The sequence below is a fragment of the Cavia porcellus genome, unplaced genomic scaffold (genome assembly GCF_034190915.1).
Source record: "Cavia porcellus strain 051 isolate PalLab524CR breed Dunkin Hartley unplaced genomic scaffold, mCavPor4.1 scaffold_26, whole genome shotgun sequence".
In the NCBI taxonomy this organism is placed as follows: Eukaryota; Metazoa; Chordata; class Mammalia; order Rodentia; family Caviidae; genus Cavia; species Cavia porcellus.
In genome coordinates, this window is record NW_026947509.1 from 21,147,467 (window position 1) to 21,167,481 (window position 20,015).

Sequence of the window (20,015 nt, forward strand, 5' to 3'; positions counted from 1 at the left end):
TCTATTGGAGATAATAAGAGACAACACAGGAACCATGGTAGAACTCTTTATACAACTGTCTTATATGTTTGTTTCATGCGTTTATAGGAATGTTTTGTTTTGCCTTGCTTTGCTTTGTTTCTCCAATATAGAAAGAATAGAAATACATGTTAAGACTCATGCATGTGTAGAATCTATAAACAGTTCATGAGAACTGATCATGATGAAATGAACAGATACTTTGAAAAAGAGACACTAAAATACCCAGTGCTGATCCTGGAGTGTCATAATGTGAAACCCAACAATAGTATTATTCTTTGTTCAGAGTGATATTAGCCTGCTTGTGTTTATTCAGTCTCAACATAATTGAAGATATGGGTAACTGCATGCATGTTTAAGTGTATAGGATTGATAACCATATCTCTAAGTTTTTGTTGGATAGTTGAACAGAACTGGTTGCTATGTCACTGTTTGAATCCCTACTTTATATGCTTCACTTTAGTGTCTTGAATATATATATATATATATATATATATATATGGGGGGGGTACTGGGGATTGAACTCATGACCTCGCACTTGCCAGGCAGGTGCTTATAGCGCTGAGCTAAATCCCCAACCCCTTGAATAACTATTTGTAAGATGACAATCTGTAATCATCAACTAGTGATTTCTTACTGTTTATTTTTCTTTGAAACTATGTATTTTTTCTACCCGTTTTCTGTTTCATTTAGTCTTTCTTTAAATTAAAAAGACACTACAGTACCCAGTGCTGATCAGTGTCATGATGTGAAATCCAGCAATACTATTATTCTTTGTTCAGAATGATTTTAACCTACTTTAGTTTGTTTAATCTAAACATAAATGAAGCTATGGATAACTGCATGTATGTTTAAGTGTATAGGATTGACAACCATGTTACTAAGTTTTTGTTGGACAGTTGATTAGAACTTTTTTCAGTCTCTCTGTTTGAATTCCCACTTTACATGTTCCATTTTTGTACCTTAAACACTATTTGTAAAATGACAATATGTAAACATCAAGTAGTGATTTATTAGTTTATTTTTTTCTCTGAATGTATTATTTGTTTTGTTTTGTCTTTGTTTTGTTTAAATAAAAATTTAGTCTTTGTTTTGTTTAAATAAAAATTTTAAAAAAATTCTTACCTTGTGTTACATCATCCATGAGTGTTAAAGTACCTACAGCCAAGATGCTAAGAGAATCTCAATGCTATGTCGCTGTTAAGTTGTTCTTTCTTTTCCAACTTTACTTGGGCCCTGTATGCTGCCTAATGATTCTGTTCATTTTCCAAATCAGCACCTTTCAATTCTCTACAACTTGTTTTGGGGTTTGTTTTTTTTTTTTTCTTTTTGATACAGGATTTCACTATGCAGATCAGGCTGGCCTTCAATTCACTGTGTAGCCCAGCCTGGCCTGGAACTCATGGCAAAGTATTTCAGTGTTCCAAAAAAGTTTCCCAGGCAATTACATTGGCAGTGGTAGATCTGGCAGTCTAAGGAAGAATAACATGAGGCTTGCAAGCTTTAGCGAATACAACATCTAGATTTCAATTTGAATGCAGCATATGATTCTAAAGAGGACTGTGTGTGATGGGGCATACCTGTAATTCCGGCATTCAGGAGGCTGAGGCAGGAGGATTGTTGCAAGTTCAAGAACAGCATGGCCTACATAGTGACTTCAAGGCCAGCCTGAATTACCAACCAAGACCCTGCCTCAAAAAACCAAACCAAACCACACAAAAAACAAGTGGATAGTTACCAGGTATCTGCCCAGATAGCTATCATGGGTAGTCAAGATGACAGGATGGGCCCTTTGCCAAGGAAATGTTGTAGGGCAAAAAACCCTGGAAGACAGGAAATAATGGAGGGAGCTTGGTGATACCAATATTTGAAAATAAGGCATTAAGAAGTTGTGGTTTTGGAGCCCGCCACTGCGGCCAGGAGAAGAAAAAGCTATGTCCCAAGGCCCTGCCATCATTGGGGAAGCATTAGTGAGCCACTGGTCCACATCTCTCGGCCACCCCAGAAACCTTGGATCCGAGAAACCCAGGTGCATAGCCCAATTCCCTGCACCATGGAATAAGCAATCAGTGCAGGCTTCAGGCTCAGCAACCAGCTGATTTGGAGGAAAACAGGAAAATGTCAAGATAAACAAGAAAGGTGCAATCTCGGCCCTGCAGCCCACTCAGAACAAGTCCAGAAGACTTGTTCAGATAGCAACTAAAGTAAAGAAGCAACTTAGTGCTTATATTCTTTGATTAACTTTGCATACCTATATCTGGTAGTCTGAGCAACTCTTTTTTTTTTTTTTTTTTTTTTTGTCTTTTTATCAGTACCAGGAATTGAACTCACGACTGCCTGCTTGCAAGGCAGGCACTTATGCCGCTGAGCTAAATCTCCAGCCCTGGTAGTCTGAGCAACTATTTAAGGGACAATATAGAAACTATTGTTTTTATAATATAGTAACTATTGTCGATATCCTACTGTCTTGTTTTTGAAATCTAGTATCATTCTCATTGTGTTGGTTTCATTTTATATTATTTCGTTTTATTATAAAATTTAAAAAAATGGTCATCTAACTGCAGACATTTTGTTAAGTAAAGCTGCAGTCATTCTGTTCTCTTCACTGAACTCAAATCATGATTTGTCATCAGACTGAAACTTCCTGTGCATGTGCCACAAACAACTTAGCTACACACAACTATGCTCATTGCACAGGATACCCATTGTACCATAACCTTCAGTAAAAGCTTATCTCATTCCTGTAACTTGTTTATTACCCTATAAATACGACAAGCTCTCTGTTATCACCACCTGACTTTGGAGATTACTCCTCTGGGGACTGCTAGTGTCAATAAAATTTCCTTTCTTCTCCTGAGCTCCTGGTTACTGCTGTTTAAATTTTTCCCACAACAGTTTCTGGTTTTAGAAATCAGGAAGTTGTCAGTTACATATTGTGGGAAATCCAATGTTACTTTTTTTTTTTTGGTACCAGGATTGAACTCAGGACTGCATGCTTGCAAGGCAGGTGCTTATGCCACTGAGCTAAATCCCCAGCCCTAATGTTACTTTTCTAATTATAAAAATTACTGATCCCAGTACCGGGGAGACTGAGGCAGGAGGATCATTGCCAGTTCAAGACCAGCCTGGGCTACAAAGTAAGCTCAAGGCCAGCTGAACTGCCAGTGAGACCATCTCAAAAAGACAGAAACAAACAAAAAAAACTACTGATTGTTGGGCCTATTGCAGTGGCTCACACTGTACTCCTAGGTATTTAGGAGGCTGGGGCAAATGTATAGCCTGATCTCTACCACAAGAGAGAGAGGAAGAAAAAAAGAGGAGGTGAGATGGAGGGAGAGAAGGAGGAAGAGGAGGGAAAGGAAGAAGGAAAAAGGAGAGGGAAGGAGAGGAGAAGAAGGAAACCATTGTGTGAAAAACTCAACACTGTGCCCAGTGTGGTGGCACCCACTGGTAATCCTAGCATTTGGGAGGCTGAGACAGGAGGATCCTTGGGAGTTTGAGACTAGCCTCAACTTCACAGTGAAACCCTATCTAAAAAATACAAAAAAACCTCAAGCCCGTGCTGGGGGTTTAGCTCAGCAGCACAAGAGTCTGCTTGGCCAGTGTGAGGTCATGAGTTTGATCCCAGCTTACACCCCCCCACCCCCGCCTCCAAAAACAAACTCAACCCTTACTTCCTGTACGTTCCCTGTCTATGGTGAGAATGGCTGAGCAAGAAAGGGACATAATCATAGAAGTTAGTAAATAGAAGTATTTTCAAGCCAGAAATCACTTGTGATTTTCCACAAATCTTTTCTCTGGGAGAGAATCTTGAATCAGCTTCCTTACATGTCACTGTTGGCAGGTCTGAGGGAAGATCCAGTTTAAAATAACTAAGATCGCTATTATGACTTCCCATGGGAAGCCAATCTGTACTTCCCAGACGCAGCACATACTTTTATTTTTGCTTTTTATTTTGTTTTGCCCAGGTTCACTCTGCAGAGCTGGTTCCTCCCATTACCCCTTCGCCACTCACTTTTCAAATAATTTTTTTTTTCTTTAATCGGTACCAGGAATCAAACTCACGACTGCATACTTGCAAGGCAGGCGCTTTATGCTGCTGAGCTAAATCCCCAGCCCCTCAAAGAAACTTTTCACACCGTTAAAAAAAAAAATAAATCAGACAAGAGTAATCTTTTTCAAAATGCCACAGGCATCCGCAGACACATAAGAACAAAAGCGCAGAAAAAAAAAGGATGGTAAGATTCTTCACCTCCAATTAACAATAACTCTGTTAAGCCAATCAACTTGCGAAGTGAAAGGTCTACTATCCATCCCTTCTAGCCTCTATACTTAACCCCTTGCCAAGTGTTTTTTTTTTTTTTTTTTTTTTGCCAAGTGCTTATTGCCCGGCTCTGAATTTACCCTGAAAACCCTTGGAATCCTCAGGTGGAGCTTCCGGAAGAGACTCTAGCCACCCACACCCCAACTCCACCCGTTCTTGGGGGTTGAACCGATGGCCTCGCGCTAGTCAGGCAAATGTCCTAGTACTATATCTCTAGTTTTCATTTCGTGACAAAGTTTCACCAAACTGCCAGATGTGACATCAAACCTACTATTCTCCTGCCTCAGCCTCCCGCGAAGCTGGGGTTATAGACATGGACTACCACTTACAGTAAGTAAAGGCATTTTTATTTATGTACTTTTTTTTTTGTCTTTTTCATTTTTATCGGTACCGGGGATCGAACTCACGACCGCTTGCTTGCAAGGCAGGTGCTTATGCCGCTGAGCTAAATTCCCCAGCCCCTATGTACTTGTTCTTTCGATGCGAGTCTATTTGTGTCAGGTGGGAGTATGAAGATGAAATTGAGGCCATAAAATCTTTTACAGGAGCGTAAAGCCTCACCCCTGCCCGTCTTGGGGACATGATCCACCTTTTAGGGTTCGCCTCTGCAGCCGAAAGCAAGTCTTATTGGTTCCACGACACACGCTTCGGGGCGTTCACTGGGCGCGCGGCAGCCGCCAGCGCTGTCTCCCGAACGTGGCTGGGCAAGTGCGGCAGGCACCTCTCTCAGGCCTCTGCCCGCTTGAGCTTGAGGCGGGAGGTGCCGGCTTGAGATCGCCAGCCGCATACCTTCTTGCGGACATGCGTGCGGCCGGGGGGCGACTCCTATCCAGAACGGGTGTCTGCAGCCTCACAGTCAGACCTCGGGAGGGCCCCTCTCGGGCAAGGGGCCTGCGAAACCTCCCGGCGGCCCAAACATCAAGGGCCTTTCTAAATTCCAGGAAAAAATACTTCCGCCGTGTTGAGGTCCCCGCTGATGAGGGCGGAAGTGGTAAGACAGACGTGTCCTGGAGGCTGCTTTCCCAATCGCCAGAAGGCCCCCCAGTGGCGGACCGGCAAGCCGAGCCCCTTGGGGTTCCTGGAGTTTGGTGGGGCCCCTGGCTCTAGATAGCTCATTGGAAAATACTGACCTGAGCCATAGGCGATAGACATTGTGGTGTGGCCGTAGCCACCGCAGTCAGGCGCAGCCACGGACAGCCCCGTGGAGACTGGTCGTCAGGCCCTGTCCAGCTACACCGCGCCGCTCAGGGGGAGACCCCGGCAGGAGCCCCCGGGCAGCTAAGGGGCGTCGGAGGCTACTGGCGCCGCCTTGGCCAGCTCTTCCCTCGGGGTGAGGACCCCAGAGCTGTGGCAGAAAAAGACCCTAGCAACTAGTCCAGCGCGCGGCGTTTCCATGGAAACAAGCTAGTGCGCTCTCAGTGGAGACCTAGGGTGGGCGGGCTGCGGGAAGAGCCAGCGCAGGTTCGAGAGGAATGCATAGCAGTGGCCGAACTGGGCCTTTCTGGGTAGAAAGACGTGGCAGGTGTGGGGGATCGGGAGGCTAATGGAAGTGGAGTCAGTGGGCGTTCATCCGAGGGCCCTCACGAGTTGATCCCCAGTTTCTGTAACTGCAGGATTCCTCCAAACAGGTCCTTCTGCCTCAAGGATGACAGTCCTCAGGTACCCTCAAAGTTGGAGCTGCCAGTGGTTGCCAATCCTGATACTGCTGCTGGGCACAGATCGTGGGCCAGGGGTGCAAGGTGTGACACACTACAAGATCGGCGACCCTGTCATTCTATACGTCAACAAAGTGGGACCTTATCATAACCCTCAGGAAACTTACCACTACTACCAGCTTCCAGTGTGTTGCCCTGAGAAGATTCGTCACAAAAGCCTTACCCTGGGTGAAGTGTTGGATGGGGACCGAATGGCTGAGTCTTTGTATGTGATCCGCTTTCGGGAGAATGTGGAGAAGAGAGTTCTGTGCCATATGCAGCTCAATTCTGCACAGGTCAGCCTCTCCCTGGTGGTTGTCACTTTGCCCTTATTCCCAGGAACTAATAATGCCTTGCATTTATCCTTCAGGGTACCTTTATGAGAAATTATCTGACTTCATTCCAAATACAACCCAATGTGACAGACAAGGCAGATGATATTATCCTCATTCATAAGAAACATATTTGCTCAGAAGTGACATTTTTAAGATTACATAATGAATTGCACAAGCTGATTATCATTAGAGCTCAGGGTTCCTTGCTCCAAGCTTCCCTACTGGCAGTAAGGTCCCAACTATTACTCCTGCATAGTTCTCTTTCCTTCTACAGCTACCTCTTAGCACTATCTTAGTTGTCTCTACCTAACCTGGCCTGTCTTCATTTTTTTAAACAAATTCTGGCACTTAGTCTATTCCAGTCTATATTATACCTGCCCTTTCTCCTTTTTCTACTGTCAAAGCGATACTTGCTCTTTGATGGGATCTAGAGTCTTTTATTTGTACTAGGATCTATACCAGGGCTAATCAGGGGACAGTTTTGTACCCCAAAGGACACTTGCCAATATCTGGAGACATTTTTGATTGTCACATCTCAGGGATACTACTGGCATGTAGTGGGTAAAGGTCACAGATGGTGAATCCTACAGTGCATAGGACAGTCAGTGCCCCTGTACAACAAAGAATTATCCAGCCCCAAATATCATCAGTGCTAAGGTTGGGATACCATATTCTAACCCCAGACCCAAGGAGTTTTGTATGACTGACACTTGACTTGTTCTTGTAGGTGGAGCAGCTGCGCCAGGCAATTGAGGAATTGTATTACTTTGAATTTGTGGTGGATGACTTGCCAATCCGTGGTTTTGTGGGTTACATGGAGGAGAGTGGCTTCCTACCACACAGCCACAAGATAGGACTCTGGACTCATTTGGACTTCCACCTAGAATTCCATGGAGATCGAATTATATTTGCCAATGTTTCGGTACGGGATGTCAAGCCCCACAGCTTGGATGGGTTACGATCTGATGAATTCCTAGGCCTTACCCATACTTACAGTGTACGCTGGTCTGAGACTTCAGTAGAACATCGGAGTGACAGGCGCCGTGGTGATGACAGTGGTTTCTTTCCCAGAACACTGGAAATCCACTGGTTGTCCATTATCAACTCCATGGTGCTTGTGTTTTTACTGGTAGGTTTTGTGGCTGTCATTCTAATGCGTGTACTTCGGAATGACTTGGCTCGGTACAACCTGGATGAGGAGACTACCTCTGGAGGCTCTGGTGATGACTTTGACCAGGGTGACAATGGCTGGAAAATTATCCATACGGATGTCTTCCGCTTCCCTCCATACCGTGGTCTGCTCTGTGCGGTGCTTGGCGTGGGTGCCCAGTTCCTGGCTCTTGGCACTGGTGAGGTGATAAGAATTGGGGATTTCTTTCAAGGGGTAGGTAGCTCATTAGGCCTGTGCTGCCAAGTTTGGTGGTACATATCTGTAGTCCCACGCCCTCAGGCCCTGAGGAGAGATCACAGGTTTAGACTCTCTAAAAAAATTTTTTTAAAAAACTTTTTAAAAGGCTGGGAAAGCTGGGTGCAATGGCACACATCTGTAATCACAGCACTTGGGAGACTAAGGTAAAAGGATTACCATTTGTTTGAGGCCATCCTGAACAAATAGCATGACCCTGTCTCAAAAAAGTAAAATAAAATAAATAATACAGGCCTGAGGATACAGTACAGGCTAAGGCCTTGGGTTCCATCCCCAGTACTGTAAAAGGAAAAAGTAAGCGGGGCAGGGGGAGAGGTAAGATCTGTGGAACTCCTATCCAAGGTGAAGGGTAGACCTAGGGGTTATAGTGGCTTTAGTGAGGATGTATGTATTCTATTGTGTGTTTTCTGGACAACAGATTTGGGCTAGATTGTTTTGCTGGAGGCCCTGGGTCTGGAGGAAGGGGTGCTGATTCTTCTGATATTGCAAGGAGTGGAACAGGTGACACCTAACTCAAGCTTTCTACTACTCCCTTGTAGGGATCATTATAATGGCACTGCTGGGCATGTTCAATGTGCATCGCCATGGAGCCATTAATTCAGCAGCCATCTTGTCATATGCTCTGACTTGCTACATCTCTGGCTACGTGTCCAGCCACTTCTACCGGCAGATTGGAGGCGAGCGTTGGGTGTGGAACATCATTCTCACTACCAGTCTGTTCTCTGGTGAGGAGGGCCTCTTTTCTGTGAGTCTGCTTGGACTTAAGAACTCAGGACACCTGCTAGGAGTGGCAGTGCATGCCTGTTATCAGCACTCGAGTCTGAGGAAGGAGGATTGCAGTGAATTCAGGGTCAGCCTTGGCTACAAAGTGACCTTAAGGCTAGCCTGAAGTGCATAGAGAGACCTTGTCTCAAAAAAACAAAACAACACAAACACATCAGAGTGAGGCTTTAATGGAAGAAATATAGGCCAAAAAAGAGAGGAGGAGGAAGGAAGGAAAGGAAAAAAAGAAAGATTTCTTTTGAATAAAAGTTTTTAATACTTTAGGCAGTACGGTAAGCACCTGACATACCTTCATCTCATTAAATCCTCAAAATAACTATGTAGTTGGACATCTCCATTGGTCAGATGAGGAAACTAAAATTCAGCCTAAATAACTTGCTCAAGATTATACTTCTAAAAAGTAGTGAGCCATATTTCACACTCAGTCTGACTCTAAGGCCTAAACACACTTGAATTTATTTTTTTATACTACTTCTTTCATTTTAAAGATAGGCATGCCTGTAATTCTAGCGCTCCAGAGACTGAGACAAGAGGGTTGCTGTATGAGAGGCCAGCCTGAGCGACAGTGAATTAAAGGCCAACATTAACTACTTAGGAAGTCCTGTCTCAAAAAACAGTAAAAAAAATAAGCGTGCGCACACACACATACACATGCATGCACACACACATTCACAGAGTTTTAAAAAGACAATACTAATCAGCATTCTGAATCTCACTTGTTCTTAAGTGTTGGATTTATCTATCATTACATTTATATTTGAAGCAGGTCTTTCTGAAAACAGGGCATTAATCCAAAGGGATGTCTTTACCAGGAATCACCATTGCCACAGCAAGATAGGCCACTGGAGGATTTTTGTCACTTCCAGGTCATGATATAGCAACAACTACCTTGATGACACTGGGTTGGGAAGAGTGTACCAACAAGATTTAGGAACAATGGGATATCAAAGGATGGAGGTGAAAGCAATGGCTTTTATGGACATCCAGGAGCACGGGTGGCTATGAGAGTAGTAGGCTACTTCACTCCCCACCTTAGGTCCAGTCTGAGCGAGTACCTCAATCGATGTCGCTCCTAGCACTGACCCTCCTTCTGGGGGCCATCCCTGCAGTGCCTTTCTTCCTGACCTGGAGTGTGGTGAACTCGGTGCATTGGGCAAATGGTTCAACACAGGCTCTGCCAGCCACTACCATCCTGCTGCTTCTGACGGTTTGGCTGCTGGTAGGATTTCCTCTCACTGTCATTGGAGGCATCTTTGGGAAGAACAACGCCAACCCTTTTGATGCACCTTGTCGCACCAAGAACATTGCTCGGGAGATCCCACCCCAGCCTTGGTACAAATCCACTGTCATCCACATGACTGTTGGAGGCTTCCTGCCATTCAGGTATCCTCCCTTTATTCCATGACCATCATACTCAGGTTCCTGACTTTCCCCACTTACCCATTACCATAACCCAGTGATAAACCCTGGTTCAGCAGTACCATTAAGAGCTCATTAAATGGCTTCTACTATCCCCAGAAAGGACCCAGCTTCAGTTCAGTTCAGATATGGCAGTATCTTGTAAAGCTCAACTGCTTGATGAATAAGTAATCAGATGGGGTTAAAGGCCCACAGGGTGCCTGTACAGCAAACAGAAAGGAGGCTCTGGTTTATGTTTAGTATTACAGGCATCCTGTAGGGCTTAAAGCCCAATTGATTACTCATTCAACATGTTTACTACCACTTTTTACCAGGCATATAATGTCAGAAAATAAATAAGATGTTTATGAAATGAAAACAGCTTATCATAGACAAGAATATCCCTGAAGCCAGGAAATTTGGGGCAGAGGATGGCGTGAGTTTACATTCCTTAGTGACCAGCACCATGGGAGGCTGTGGGTTAGATTTCAGTTCATGGTGTGAACAGCACACAGCCTTTTAACCCTGTGTACCATCTCTTCTCTTCACAGTGCCATCTCCGTGGAGCTGTACTACATTTTTGCTACGGTCTGGGGTCGAGAACAGTACACTCTGTATGGCATCCTCTTCTTTGTTTTCGCCATTCTCCTAAGTGTGGGGGCTTGCATTTCCATTGCACTCACCTACTTCCAGTTGTCTGGAGAGGATTACCGCTGGTGGTGGCGATCTGTGCTGAGCGTCGGCTCCACTGGCCTCTTCATCTTCCTCTACTCAGTTTTCTACTATGCTAGGCGCTCCAACATGTCAGGGGCAGTACAGACAGTAGAGTTCTTTGGCTACTCCTTACTCACCGGTTATGTCTTCTTCCTCATGCTGGGCACCATTTCGTTTTTTTCTTCCTTAAAGTTCATCCGTTATATCTATGTTAACCTCAAGATGGACTGAGTTCTGCGTGGCAGAAGTATTGCTCTTCTCTCCCTTTCTTCAAGCCCCACTGACCTGTCTTGACAGCTTCTCTTCTGACTGGGTGACTGAATTGTGTGATAGCAGTGTTCCCTGTCCCTTTTCCCAACAAGCCTCCCTTTCCCTCAGAAGGCCTGGAAATTAAGAATCTCTATGATACAAGGAGTATATATTTGAACTTTTTAAGTTGCCTTTAGTTTTGGTCCTGATTTTTCTTTTTACAATTATCAAAATAAAATTTATTAAGAAAAAGGATCTTGTAGTTGGAAGTCTTGGTCTGCTATAGAAGCTCAAGGCCTGCGGTTAGGCGCACGATCCTTTGGAAAACTGAGTCCACCTCTGAATGCACTAAACTCGAGTTCTTCATCGGAGCCTGGGAACTTTCAGCAGGAGGAACGCACGTCTCTAGGGTCCTGTTTCTACTGCCCAGCCGGCGCTCAGCCTAACGCAAGCCGCCGAGCCCGGGGTCTTTGTAGGAAGTGAGTCTAATCACCAAGGCAACAGAGGCGTAACGCCCTTTCCGCCGGAAGTGGACTCAGCTCTTCCACGTGCCGTCCCTCCCCCTCCCGGCTTGGTGGCGGCCGCTCGGCCGCAGCCATGGAGCCCGCCGGCCTGGAGGCGATTCTGCGGGAACTGCTGTTGCCGGACACCGTGCGCATCCGCCGGGTACGGGCAGGCAGGACCGGGCCAAGGCGAGTGGGAGGCTGCGGGAAAAGCCCTATTCTGACTCCCACCCTCACCCTAGGCCACAGAACAGCTGCGGATCGCTCTTCGTGACCCCTCAGCGCTGCCAGCGCTTTGCGACCTGCTGGCCTCCGCGAGCGACCCTCAGGTGAGACCCTTGCGTGTCGAGCTTCCTACTGTGTACCACTGGCCAGCCCAGCTCCCGCCCTTTGCGATTCATTCAGCATCTTCCTGCCCCAGCATACCGTCACATGCCTGTCTGTGCGTCCTAGATCCGGCAATTCGCAGCTGTGCTGACCCGCAGAAGAGTGAGCACTCGCTGGCGACGCCTGGCACAGGAGCAGCGGGAGAGGTGGGCTGGGCGCGGGGTGGGAGTGTGATGGAGGCGCGTGTCAGGCAGGCGGAGCACCAAACATCTGCCACCCGTCTTGCAGCCTCAAGTCCCTGGTCCTGGCGGCCCTGCAGAGAGAGACTGAGTAAGTGCCTACCATCTTTTCTTAGTGTCCTTAGTGTCTCTCCAGACTGACCCTCTCTGGTTTCAGGTTTCTGTTTGAGCTTCAGACTGATACTTGGGGGCAGGAATTTCCATCCTGCAGTCAGGTTGAGTGAAGTTCTAAGTCTGTGTTGACGATTAAAGTTCTTGAGGGTGAATGATGATGATCTGCCAACTAGAGGGAGAAGAATGAGGCATAACTCACCAGATTCCCCCCCCCACCACCACCGCCCAGTGCCACTATGCCACTATTCATCTTCATCTTGGTGAAGACCCTGTGCTCACAACTTCTGAGGATTTCTCTTCTGGCCACCCCTTGGAGCCTTAGATGCCATGTCAGCGTGGGCTGTTGGAAGATGTCTTGTCTTTGCAGGCACTGTGTGAGCCTCGGTCTGGCCCAGCTGTCAGCCACCATTTTTCGAAAAGAAGGCCTGGCAGCCTGGCCTCAACTCATGCAGCTTCTGCAGCACAGTACTCACAGCCCCCAAATCCCTGAGAGAGAGGTACCATTGCACTGTTGGCAGGAGGGAGGGACCACGTGGCTCAATAGGCCTGCTAAACTTTTCTTTCCCATCCTCGTTCCTGGCCAGATGGGGCTTTTGTTGCTGAGTGTGGTAGTGGCTTCCCAACCTGAGGCCTTCCAACCTCACCACCGAGAGCTTCTTCGGCTTCTGAATGAAACTCTTGTTGAAGTAGGCTCTCCTGCACTACTGTTCTACTCCCTGCGCACTCTGACCAGCCTGGCTCCCTACCTCGGCACTAACGACACGGTGAGACATGGGCCCTCACTTCCCTGGCTTTGTATCCTCAGACTTCCATGTCCTCACCCTGGTTGGGTTCAGGGGTGCTTCCAATTGTTACTCTGGATTTTGTCTTTCCTATCAGTTAAAAGGAGATTCTAGGGTGCCTGGTCCTGCTGGTGTTCCTAGGCTGCTTCTCCTTAAAAGTCCAAGTATGAGGAAGCTGTCAGTTTCTGGGCCCTGAGATTAGACTGTTTATGCTGTCTGTGATTCAGCTTGTCTTGTGTTCCTCAGAACCTTGCACGGATGTTGGTGCCTAAACTCATCATGGCTGTGAAGACTCTGATCCCCATAGATGAGGTAAAGACAGGTGGGAGGGAGCCACCTCTGTTGGAAGGAAACTACAGGAGCATCCACCTTGGTCCCATGAAGACTGATGTGGTAACCCTGAAAACTGTCCAACAGGTAAAGGCCTGTGAGGCTCTGGAGGCCCTGGATGAACTGCTGGAATCAGGGATGCCCATTGTTACCCCACACCTCTCTGAGGTCCTCTCATTCTGTCTGGAGGTGAGCCAGGGGATGGGCATGGCATTTGTCACTTGCTCCAGCAATTTCCTTGTTTCTGATTCTCATCAGTCTCTGGCAGGTGGCTAGAAATGTGGCCCTGGGTGATGCAATCCGTGTGCGTATTCTCTGCTGCCTCACTTTCTTGGTTAAAGTCAGGAGCAAGGTGAGTACCCCCTAATGTGTATAGCCCCTCTTTCTCTCCACATGTGTTCACACTGCCAGGTCTTCACTTCATCTTAGGCATCTAAAATGAACCCAGATCTTGCCTGGGAGATTGGGAGTCTCCTGCTGTATTCTTTGTTGCTTATAAGATTAAGATTTTTAATTCAAGCCCATCCTGGGAGCAGATTCTCAGGAACACTGCTTCCTTTTTCCTGCTCAAGGCCCTGCTGAAAAATCGTCTTCTGTCTCCTTTGCTGCACACCCTTTTTCCCATTATGGCTGCTGAGCCACCCCTGGGCCAGTTGGATCCTGAGGACCAGGATTCTGAAGAGGAAGAATTGGAGACTTGGCTGGTTGGGGAGACCCCCAAGCACTTTGCTGTACAGGTGGGATGTGGGGTAAGGGCAGGGACAAGGTGATAAGTGGCTGTGAGAGGCTGGGGAAGCAGAAATAGAGTCACACGGGTCTCCCTGACTTTTCTCAGGTTGTGGACATGCTGGCGCTGCACCTCCCCCCTGAGAAACTCTGCTCCCAGCTTGTAAGTATGGCTGTATCCTAGTGTCCCTAGTGCCAATAGTGTCTGGTTTCCTGAGACCAGGGATGTTTGGGCCTTGGTCGGTGTGATGGGCTTCTTGCCATAGGAGTGGGCAGGCCTTTGCTGGGTTTCTGGAGAATGCCCCATGCTCCTTTAGATGCCGATGCTGGAGGAGGCCTTGCAGAGTGCGAGTCCTTATCAGCGCAAGGCTGGGCTGCTGGTATTGGCTGTGCTGTCGGATGGGGCTGGTGACCACATCAGGCAGAGGTATGCATTCTTTTGTGGTCCCAGCATGAGCTTGGGCCTTGGGGAAAAGGGTTGCACATCCCATGGTAGTCCTGGTTTACTTGTTGGAGCTCAGTTACTGATAGTATTAATTAGCATTAGCAGTTTCTGTTACTCCTATGTCCAGGTTTGGAAGATAAATAAAATGGCCCCCACCTGCAGGAACCAGGGGATGGTGCCCTTCATCTGATGATGGGGAAAACCTTGTTTTTTGTTTTTTTTTCCTTTTTTTATTGGTACCGGGGATCGAATTCACAACTGCCTGCTTGCAAGGCAGGTGCTTATGCTGCTGAGCTAAATCCGCAGCCCCAAACCTTGGTTTTTTTAGGGAAAGTGAAGAGGTTAGGTCAGGGCTATTACTTCCTGCCCCTTGGACTCTGTTGTTTTGTTCTACTCCTGTAGGTTGCTGCCACCACTGCTGAAGATTGTGTGTAGAGGCCTGGAGGACCCTTCACAAGTTGTTCGTAATGCTGCACTGTTTGCCCTGGGCCAGTTTTCAGAGAACCTGCAGGTCAGCAAGGCTGAATGTGGGCAGCTGTCTCTTGAAGAGTTCCTGACCTGTGCTAAGGACCAACTTCCTATCAGCTTTCATCTCGTTAAGCAACCTTGCTGCCATTGGCACTCGGGTACCTTGCAGCTGGATCTAACTTGGCCTCTACTTGCTCCTTCCCTAGCCACATATCAGCAGCTACTCAGGAGAGGTGATGCCCCTGCTCCTGGCCTACCTGAAGTCGGTGCCTCCAGGGCATACACATCACCTAGCCAAGGCCTGCTATGCCCTGGAGAACTTCGTGGAGAACCTAGGTATGGATAGCTGTGAAGACCACAGGGAAGGGAAACGAAGCTACAGCTTTGACTTCAGCATATTTCCCTGAGTCACTGCCCATGGTAGGAGAGGGGTGTAGAAGGGCTGCTAGGAAGTCAGCTTGGCAGGAGGCAGGAGGCTCGACTAGCAAAAGGTCGAGACTCAGGTTGATTGATGAAGAAGTGCGCTCTCCCACAGGGCCCAAAGTGCAGCCCTACCTTCCGGAGCTGATGGAGTGCATGCTTCAGCCTTTGAGGAACCCCAGCAGCCCCCGGGCCAAGGAACTGGCTGTGAGCGCCCTCGGTGCCATTGGTGAGGACCGGGAGGCAGGAGGCGGGGGCGTGGAATTTACCCAGAGAGCCTGTGGCAGGTGGTTGCTGCTCCCTTTCCCGCTCCAAATCTGCCTTTCCATCCTGCAGCCACAGCTGCCCAGGCCTCCCTGCTGCCCTACTTCCCCGCCATTGTGGAACATCTGCGAGAATTTCTGTTGGCAGGACATGAAGACCTTCAGCCTGTGCAGATCCAGAGCCTAGGTGACTGAGGGGCTACCAGGCAGGGCTCCTGATGCCAGGGAAGAGAGTGTTCAGCTAGTGCACAGCCATCTGTCCCAGGGCAGCAGATTGTCTTCGTTTGTAAGAAAGAAGGCATTCTCCATGCTGTACTTGGGAGTAGAGCAGAATGTCTGTAAATTCCTCCTAGTTGCCATTTTTTGCCTCTTAGTCCATCTGCACACCCAGGTGCTACCTGAATCCTTGTCCCTACAGAGACACTGGGGGTGCTGGCACGAGCATTGGGGGACCCCATGAGGCCCCTGGCTGAGGAATGCTGTCAGTTGGGGTTGGGCATATGCGACCAGGTAGATGACCCTGACTTGCGGCGCTGCACGTGAGTGACACCTTCATCTGTTCCTGCCCTTGCCCACCGTCCTCTGGTTTTGGGTCACTGCCAGGATTCCCTGAACTCTCCATCCTGTCTGGCTCCAGCAGGCAGCACCACACAGCTTCTGTCCATCTCTAACAGTTACAGTCTGTTTGCGGCCTTGTCGGGACTGATGGGTGAGAGCCTGGCACCGTACCTGCCACAGATTACCACGCTTATGCTGTTGTCGCTGCGTTCCAGTGAGGGCATTGTGGTGAGCAGAGGGTGGCCGTTGGCTGGGCCGTGTAGTGAGGGTATCCCTGTGCTGAGACTAATACCCTGGGCCCAGCTAAGTCAGGGGTCCTGCTGTGCATCCTTCATCCAGCCTCAGTATGATGGAAGCAGCTCCTTCCTTCTGTTTGACGATGAGAGTGATGGAGAGGAAGAGGAGGAACTCATGGATGAAGATGCAGAAGAGGAAGACGACTCTGAGATCTCAGGGTACGGAAGGATGCTTAGAGACTTTCAGGCTTTGACGGAGGCCAGTGCTGCCCTGCTGTAACTGGTCCCAGATTACTGACTGCTTCCCCGTCTTCTGCTAGGTACAGTGTGGAGAATGCTTTCTTTGATGAGAAGGAAGACACCTGTGCTGCCCTGGGGGAGATTGCCGTGAACACGAGGTGAGCACCAGTCCTTTCCTAGCACTGGGATTCTTGCCTAGGAGCCCTTCCCCAGGACTGTGTGTCTGTCCACAGTGCGGCCTTCCTTCCGTACATAGAGAGTGTTTTTGAAGAAGTATTCAAGCTGTTGGAGGTGAGTTGGCTAGTGGGAAAGATGGATGGCACCATGGCAGTGCTGACCCTGCACCATTAAGCACACCCCTGCGCTCTTTGTTACTCAGTGTCCTCACCTGAATGTGCGGAAGGCAGCGCATGAGGCTCTGGGTCAGTTCTGCTGTGCACTACATAAGGCTTATCAAAGCTGCTCATCGGAACCCAACAGTGCTGGTGAGAAAGGAGGCAAGGCCAGGCTGGGGACTCTGGAGGAAGGAGCAGGGCCTGACTGGGGCTTTAGCCAATAATGTCCCCAGCTCTGCAGGCTGTTCTGGCACGGGTGATACCATCTTACATGCAGGCAGTGAATGGGGAACGGGAGCGCCAGGTGGTGATGGCCGTGCTGGAGGCCCTGACAGGAGTGCTGCGCAGCTGTGGGTCCCTCGCACTGCAGCCCCCTGGGCGCCTTGCTGAGCTCTGTACCATGCTCAAGGCTGTGCTACAGAGAAAGGTGAGCAGGGCAGGGGGCTGTGGAAGGAGGTACTGGGCCGGAGGAGTACATAGTGTGAAGTATAAATTCAACTCCTTGGACCCTTCCACCTCTAAAGGGAAAAAGGCAGGTGATCCCAGGCTTAGCTGAGCTACATCTTCCTACATACAGGTAGCCTGTCAGGACACCACCGAGGAGGAAGAGGAGGAAGAACAGGTGAGAGCTACAGATAACGACAGGCAAGGGAGTCCAGCTAGTCCCTTGGAGCCAAAGGTAGACAGTACACTCAGCTTGGCCTGGGGGAGCCAGGGTTGCTGGGAGAGACTGGTAATGGCCACAGTGATTCAGACTTGACCCCACTAAGGCAGTGGACTAGGGTGGGCTTGAAGTGATAGGCAGGAGCAGGAGAACCAGGGCTGTAAAAAAGCCCAGTGTAGAAGCAGGGTACTCCATGAACTCTTGGGGCCACCTGTGGCCAGTGGCAGAACAGAATGGAGAGGTGCATAGTCATCGAGCTGGCCCAGGTGTTCCAACCTCTGACCTGGTTCTACAGGCTGAATATGATGCCATGTTGCTGGAATATGCTGGAGAGGCCATCCCTGCCCTGGCAGCTGCAGCTGGGGGAGACATCTTTGCTCCCTTTTTTGTTGGCTTCTTGCCATTTTTGCTATGTAAGACAGTAAGTGCCCCCACTCTGGCTTCATACTCCAGCCCACCCATACACGTAATGCCCACTACACTGTGTCCCAGTCCCAGGCTCATGTGCAACCCTGCCCATAGAAACAGAGCTGCACAGTGGCGGAGAAGTCCTTTGCTGTGGGAACACTCGCAGAGTGCATTCAGGGTCTGGGTGCTGCCTCAGCACAGTTTGTATCTCGGCTGCTCCCGGTGCTGTTGAGCTCTGCCCGAGAGGCAGATCCTGAGGTGCGGAGCAATGCCATCTTTGGGCTGGGTGTCCTGGCAGAGTTCGGGGGCCAGCCTGCTCAGGAGTATCCTTGGCTTACAGGAGAGAGGCGGGGGCTGGGAGAGTATTCCCTAGGCTTGAGGAGGGACGAGGTCTACCTGTATGTGTGCCTGTTCCTTGACCAACAACCAGCCACTTTCCCAAGCTGCTGAGCCTCCTTTTGCCCCTCCTGGCACGAGAGCGACATGATCGTGTCCGTGACAACATCTGTGGGGCCCTCGCCCGCCTACTGATGGCCAGTCCAACAAGGAAACCAGAACCTCAGGTGAAGGAGAGGGTATGAAGCAGAAGGGGAGTGAAGGGGACAGGCCTTGAGGCATGAAGTGTCTGTGTGTCCAGGTGCTGGCTGCCTTGCTGCATGCCCTGCCACTGAGGGAAGACTTGGAGGAGTGGGTCACCATAGGGCACCTCTTCAGCTTCCTGTACCACAACAGCCCTGATCAGGTAACCTTGCTGCTGGCAAGGTGTCGGGTCCAGCGACACACAAATGTGATGTCTGCAATAGTTGGTGCAGGGTTTTGGCCATCCTTACACATACCCAGTGCAGCTGTCCTGTGTGCTAGGATTGGCAGCCAGTTTTGTGTGGGAGAGGGGGGTGCTTCCTTTCCCTGTAATGTTTTTTGTCAGTGACCTGCATTTCTGGCTTAATTTCCTTATTTATTTATTTGTTTATTTATTGAGACAGGTCTCACTCTGCAGTTCAGGCTGGCCTTAAGCTCACTTTGTAGCTCAGGCTAGACTCAAAATTGCAGTGATCCTCCTGCCTCAGCCTCCCAGGTGCTGGGATTGTAGGCGTGTGTCACCATGCCTAGCTATGAATAAAGTTTTACATGTAGCAGATAACTGAGTTTGGACTTTTAAGTACCACTGTTTTTGTGTCACCTTTGTCTTACAGCTTCAGAGCTGTTTGGGGTGTTTTTTTGTTTTGAGTCTGTTATGTTGGAGAATACCTGGATTCCAATTTCTTTTGGTCTTGAGACTGATTATGTAGTCATCTGTAGTCACACACCTCCCTTCTCCAAAAAGTTACTACCATACATTCTTATTCCTCCTTGTGTCCACATTTGTCTTAAATGCCTGTGGATTAGTATTGGGCTCAAACATCTGTGGTAGGAGACTGCCTGTCCGTTGTCCTGACCACCTACCATAGTGGCCCGGGGCTGCCACTGTCCCTGAGTTGGCCACTCTTTGCTCTCAGGTTGTGGATGTGGCTCCTGAGCTCTTGCGCATCTGCAGCCTCATAGTGGCCGACAACAAGATTCCACCAGGTGAGGGTGCCAGTACTAGGTGGGGGCTGGGAATGGCTGAGAATAGCAGGGCCCAAAGCACATGGGGCATTAAGGGTTTGAGTCCAGTCTTCCTTGGTAAGCTTTCTTTGTGCTCTCTCCCAGACACCAAGACCGCACTGCTGCTGCTGCTGACATTCCTGGCTAAACAACACGCCGACAGCTTCCACACAGCACTGGGCCTACTTTCTGCTGAGAAGGCCCAGGAGCTGCAGGCCCTGCTGAGCTACACCTAAACCTCAGAGAAGCTGAGCCCGCCCAGGCCCTAAGACCATTTGTCAGCCCGGTTCCACCTCACACCTTACCAAAGATTCTGGGGCCTCATCTCCATCTGGAGTGAGCCCTGCTTGCTGCCTTACATTGCTGTCCTTGGGTCTATTACAAGTGGAGTCACGACACTGTATTAGAATAAAGGCAGTTTGTCTACTGCTT

The 20,015-nt window shown here is 48.8% G+C and overlaps 2 protein-coding genes across 3 annotated transcripts; both read left to right on the plus strand.

Annotated features, from left to right (window-relative positions):
• The first annotated feature begins 5,143 nt into the window (after window positions 1-5,143).
• Tm9sf1 (transmembrane 9 superfamily member 1) lies at window positions 5,144-11,196 on the plus strand. Its single transcript, XM_005005623.4, has 6 exons — window positions 5,144-5,333; window positions 5,971-6,332; window positions 7,099-7,720; window positions 8,337-8,522; window positions 9,690-9,963; window positions 10,530-11,196. The coding sequence occupies exons 1-6, from the start codon at window positions 5,144-5,146 to the stop codon at window positions 10,921-10,923; spliced, it is 2,028 nt and encodes a 675-aa protein (XP_005005680.1). The 3' UTR covers window positions 10,924-11,196.
• Window positions 11,197-11,332: 136 nt separating this feature from the next.
• On the plus strand, window positions 11,333-20,012 carry Ipo4 (importin 4). 2 transcript variants are annotated; one of them, XM_003474292.4, is made up of 30 exons: window positions 11,333-11,607; window positions 11,687-11,773; window positions 11,898-11,977; window positions 12,060-12,101; window positions 12,492-12,621; window positions 12,709-12,888; window positions 13,153-13,218; window positions 13,324-13,425; window positions 13,505-13,588; window positions 13,809-13,973; window positions 14,072-14,125; window positions 14,280-14,389; window positions 14,810-14,918; window positions 15,082-15,211; window positions 15,411-15,524; window positions 15,632-15,745; window positions 15,977-16,097; window positions 16,233-16,344; window positions 16,456-16,571; window positions 16,673-16,750; window positions 16,826-16,883; window positions 16,972-17,077; window positions 17,161-17,354; window positions 17,505-17,549; window positions 17,887-18,012; window positions 18,114-18,322; window positions 18,430-18,562; window positions 18,637-18,741; window positions 19,496-19,565; window positions 19,689-20,012. In XM_003474292.4, the coding sequence occupies exons 1-30, from the start codon at window positions 11,539-11,541 to the stop codon at window positions 19,817-19,819; spliced, it is 3,240 nt and encodes a 1,079-aa protein (XP_003474340.1). In that variant the 5' UTR covers window positions 11,333-11,538; the 3' UTR covers window positions 19,820-20,012. The 2 variants fall into 2 exon arrangements, with proteins under 2 accessions (XP_003474340.1, XP_063092930.1); XM_063236860.1 differs by having other exon boundaries at window positions 16,679-16,750.
• Window positions 20,013-20,015: the final 3 nt, after the last annotated feature.